This window comes from Belonocnema kinseyi, chromosome 3 (assembly GCF_010883055.1).
Source record: "Belonocnema kinseyi isolate 2016_QV_RU_SX_M_011 chromosome 3, B_treatae_v1, whole genome shotgun sequence".
Lineage (NCBI taxonomy): Eukaryota > Metazoa > Arthropoda > Insecta > Hymenoptera > Cynipidae > Belonocnema > Belonocnema kinseyi.
Window position 1 is genome coordinate 80679416 of NC_046659.1, and position 5182 is coordinate 80684597.

At 29.1% G+C, this 5182-nt stretch overlaps 1 protein-coding gene across 1 annotated transcript in view; it reads left to right on the top strand.

The window, feature by feature from the left end:
* The window catches only part of LOC117169406 (collagen and calcium-binding EGF domain-containing protein 1-like), a 13234-nt gene extending 8656 nt beyond the window's left edge, over positions 1-4578 (top strand). Inside the window, exons 4-6 of the mRNA XM_033355774.1 lie at positions 1005-1256; positions 1927-2093; positions 4346-4578. Of these exons, the coding sequence (XP_033211665.1) occupies positions 1005-1256; positions 1927-2093; positions 4346-4508 (582 nt within the window). The 3' untranslated portion in view covers positions 4509-4578. The remainder of the gene's footprint in view (positions 1-1004; positions 1257-1926; positions 2094-4345) is intronic.
* Positions 4579-5182: the final 604 nt, after the last annotated feature.

Below are 5182 nucleotides of genomic sequence, written 5' to 3' on the forward strand. Positions count from 1 at the left end.
CTTGAGTGTTAGGTATAGAAAAAGCGTTACGTGCGACTGAGACTCTAAATTGGTAGAAAATAACATTATGTTTTTTGTATTTTTTAACGGCTTCTTATTTTTAATGTAAAAAATATATTGACCAGTTTGCGAGTAGTTAACCCGTGCTGAATTCAGGTTATAGTACAGCTTCTGAATTCATTAGAATTCTCTTGAATTCTCAAAAATTATTTTGAATTCTTTTTAACTTTTTAAATTCTTTTGTATCCTCTTGAATTTATATGAGTTTACCTCTTTTCTAGTTTTTGATGAATTATTCGAATTGATGATCAGTCCCTATTTTTTGTTTAAAACCTTTAGTTGGGCATCGAAAAAAGATCCTGCAAAACGCAGAAAAATAATGCTTTTAATAATAAAAAAATAGTTATTTTAAATTCCCCACAAACCGCACAAAAAATAATATTTTTTTTTTCATAATTTAGGAAATATGCGAGGAGATATGGCTTTTAGAAGCGAATTTTGATATACAATTTTGTGTGTTTGAGAATTTCTTAAATATCTTATTTGCAATGAATCTAAACAATATTCTGACTGCAAGAGATAAAAATTTATCGCTTCATGAAAATAGACTAATTTTTTTTAGAATTTGTTAAAATTCGTATAGGTTTTTAAATTATCTCACTTCGTCACCCCAATATTCATGATGTCTATTAACTTGAATATGACTGAGGACTACACTTGGATACATCTAATCATTTAAATTCTATTGAATTGTTTTGATTTCACCTCAAATAATTTTTAATTCTTTGAACTCTTTTGGATTCTCTTAAATTATTCGTAATTCTTTTTGAGTCTTTTGAATCCATGAATTCAGGCGTATATCAAAAGTTCTGCTAGTTAATAATACCTTGGTAGAGCTGATAAAAATGTATCATCTCTGCAAATGCTAAATATACAAAATTGGAAGTATAGTTATTTAAAATAAATTAGAATCGTAAAGAATTTGTCTGAAATTAATTTTTTAGGTGAGAAAATTGCAAGAAAAAGTGTTGACATTGGGGACTGCTATCAAACTTTCGAGTCATTTTTCTGGAACAGTTGATGCAAATGCTTCTTCAGTGTCTCCAGGAGTTTCGAAATCTAAGGGAACAGATTCCGGAAGTGATTTAAATTTGACAGCGGAAGGCTATACTGGAGAAGATGAAAAAACCTATTCTATTCTTGATAGTTTTGTTCAAACGGATGCAGGCTACTGTAAATGTCAACGAGGACCTGTTGTAAGTAAAAGATGCCAATTTAAATTATTTTGGATTCTCTTATTAATAATAGTAAATAATTAAATATTTATACAGTTCTTCTAATCATTATTTTCTTGCATATTAATTCAGGTACATTTATTTAAACGATGTTAAGATACTAAGGTAAATATTATTTTAAGAGAACTGAATTTAAATATTAAAATTTAGAAGTTAATTAATTTCGAAATATTTTGTTTTCTAAGCATTTTTTAAACCACAAAAGATATTAAGTTTTTAACAAAAAATGTAAGAATATTATTCACTGATCTATAATCAAAATCAATCCCACCGCTGTCGCCATTTACTTTTAATAAATGCGGTAGTAATTTTATTTAAAAAATGAAAAAGGATCAAAATCTGCAAATAGTTCAAAACTTCTTTCAAGATCGAAATGAAATCTAGTTTCTTATGGGCTTATTTATGCATCAAAATTACAACACAAAAAGGTTACATATCATTGAGAATTAACCACAAAGTTTAAAAACTGTTTAGGAAATGCCCTTCGTGAAGTAATAAATATTTTATCTTAACAAAATTTTCCAATTTAGAGAAGATTTTAATGCGCAAATTAAACTTGTATTCATTTCGAAATAGACATTGCTTCAATTACTCTAAAAGGTGAGATTAAGACGTAATGTTTATCGCGCAGGGACCTCCCGGTCCTCCAGGATCCACGGGACAAAAAGGAGAAACTGGAGAAAAAGGAACAAGGGGTCAAAAAGGGGCAGCTGGGAGCTTTGACTTCTTATTGTTTTTGTTGGCCGACATCAGACACGACATTGTGCTCTTGCAAGAAAAAGTTTTCAGTGGAGAAACGTGAGTACTTTAGGAATCAAATGTTTAAACAAGAGTTGTAGAATTGGAAACGAGTCTAAAGGAAACTGAAAAGAAATGCAATTAAATGAACAGTAATACTACAATAATAAATTATTTATCTTATAGAACAAATTGATGGAAGTATTTTTTATTGACTATTATTCTTAAGGACGTCCTAATTAAATCCTGAAACCCTACGGCCTGCAAGTATTGGGAAGTTTTGGTTTTTAACTAAAAACCAAAAATTGACACATTTTTTCGAGACGGTTGTGTAAATTGTTGGTTTCAGTGAATAAATGCATGAAAATATGTAGGAAATTATTTGTGAATAATAAAACAATATTTAAAATGAACATCATTCAACTCTGTGTGAGCAAGAGTTTAAACGTTATGAATTCGTTAATTAACGATACCGTTTTCTCTATTCCATCTTAGCTATAACGTATTTTCATTAATTTTGCAGACAATTTTGATCTGATTTTACTGAATTAAAACCTTAAACTCAATACTCCAAAGTATTAGAAAAAAATTTATTCTAGTACATAAAATAAAAAATTGGCGGAGGGGTAAAGGAACACTTTTTAAAAATAATAATAGTTCTTGAAAAAAATGTTTGGCGGATTGGAATTTGCTGAATTGTCTCATTTTTCTCTGTTAAGTGATACTTTAGAAAAAAATTACACATTATAATTTTTTTTCAATTTTAACTATAAAGCATTATGAACAATATTTTTTTTTCTCCAAAAAGTGAGCCTTCATTTATTAAAATTCAACCATTTTTAAAAAAATTGGTAAGAAGCGATGGTGAGACAAAGTACAATTTAAAAAAGATGTCTAATAAAATGTTTTATGTAAGTTCTAAAATTTCTTTATTGAAAATATTTTATTTTTATTTTAAACAAGCAGTAACTGAGAAAATAAATAAAATTTGTATCAATAATTACTGAAATATGGTATTTATTATTTTTTGATCAACTATGTACTGCAGAAAGAAAATTCCTCTAAAAATAATGAAAATCTTAGTTATGTTAGTATGGAAATGTTAGTATGGAAAAAATGATTGTTTATAATAATTTGTTGTTAAAAGTGAGAAAAAAATTTTAATCTCTGAAACATTTTTTTGTGAAGTATCACTATGCCTTGAACGATTCAGCAAATTCAAAATCACCAGAAATTTGTTTTCCAAAACTATTATTGCTAAAACAGGATGTTCACCCAACCCTTCGACAATTTTGGATTTAAAGTATAACTAAAAAAGATGCTATCTAATACTTTTTGATTTTGTCTAATACTTTTTGACTATTGTCTAATTCTTTTGAGTTCATCATGACAATAAAATGTTCTAAGTGTTTAATATAACCATGTTTTTTTGCACATTTCTAAAGAACACCAAGGTTTTTAAAAGTACATACCAACGACGAAAAATTATAATTAAAAAAATTAATTTTTTTTCTTATCATCTAGTCAATCTTTTGGGAACCTGACGGGTCCTGGCTAACTTGGAATACTAACAAATTTTCTAGGTATCTCATCCAAATATTTTTTTATAGATATCCAAAAAGATTCAGTGTGTTTAAAAGTATCAAAAATGAAAAATGAACTCAAAAAAATTAATTTTTTCTCAACATCTAGTCAGTCTTTTCAGGTCCTAATCAGGTGCTCATTCAAATATTTTTTGTAGATTTTCGAAAAGAGCCAGAGTGTTTAAAAGTATTCAAAAAGAAAAGGGATCACAAAAAATTTTTTTTTTCTTTACTATCTAGTCAGTCAGACTATCTAGTCAGTCCATTCGGGCTCTAATCAGTTACTGCTGACTAGCCCGTTAGAATCAACAGATTTTTGTAATTGTTTGATCAAAATATTTTTTTGGACATTTCCAGAAAGAGTCAGGAGGTTTCAAAGTATAAAAAATGAAAAAATGTAAATTAAAAACCAAGAATTTTGTTTCAACACCTAGATGGTCTCTGAAATAATTGTTAACGTCAACCATATAATATACATTTTTACAAGACCGACTGGTTAGCACTGGATCAGCTCATTCAGATTAGCGTTTGACCATACAAGAACGTTTTACTTCTATTCAGTGCCATAATAGACCGCCTTAAGAGCGCCACACTAGTGGTCAGGACGATCTATCCTGGCCCCGAATAGTTCCCCGATAATTTTCTACATAGGCTGTTCTGGCAAACATTCTCTTTTCGCCTAATTTAACTGTGCTATAAATAATGCATTTTTCATTAAACACTTCACAGACCTCCACCAAAGTTGGATTTGCAAGGAATTTTAAGAAAACATCGACTGGCTAAGGAGAGGAACAAGCTCAAGGAAGGATCTTGGGATTTAACAACAAGAGAGGCTACCGAAGATTTAGAAGAAGAAATTGTAAATTCTGGATGGGATCAGTATGAAGATTAACTGAATTTTTTGAGAAAACTAGAAAGAGATTTAGAGAAATGAATTTGAAAAAAAATTTATATTGTAAAGGAAGATAATAAATACATGTAATGAATCAATGTAGAAATTACGACCTGCGGACTTGGAAGGCACCTAACGACAATACTCTTCCACCGACCGTCTAGAAACCCTCTCTGTTTTCATATGTTTATATTTTACTGATTGAAAATCGTTTTTTGCCTATATTTGTATCATACTACTTCTGATTATTGAATTTGCACTCTACTATAACAGTTGATAATTTAAATTTTTTCGGTTTTTTATTATTTATTAAATTTTTTTAGATTATTTTTTACATATACAGTACAAATTTAACTATTGCTCTTATATTTCACATATTAAAAACAACTTTGTCTTTATTTTAAACAAAATAACGTTACTGCGTGGGAGAGAAAAAGTAAATCCCTCAGAATAATTGAGTGCATACAACCTTCTGAAGAAGGTTCTGCATTATATACAATGCAGTGCCATCTTTAGAAAGTTCATTTGGGGTATGCTGACTATGGCCTGACCACTTCCTAATTAGAACTTTTCGGTCTTTTTATCCTAATCAGGAAAAAACGCCTGGATAAAATCTAAGAATAGGGCCTAACTAGACGCGCATAGTTTTTCTAGCTACACAGAATAAAAAGACT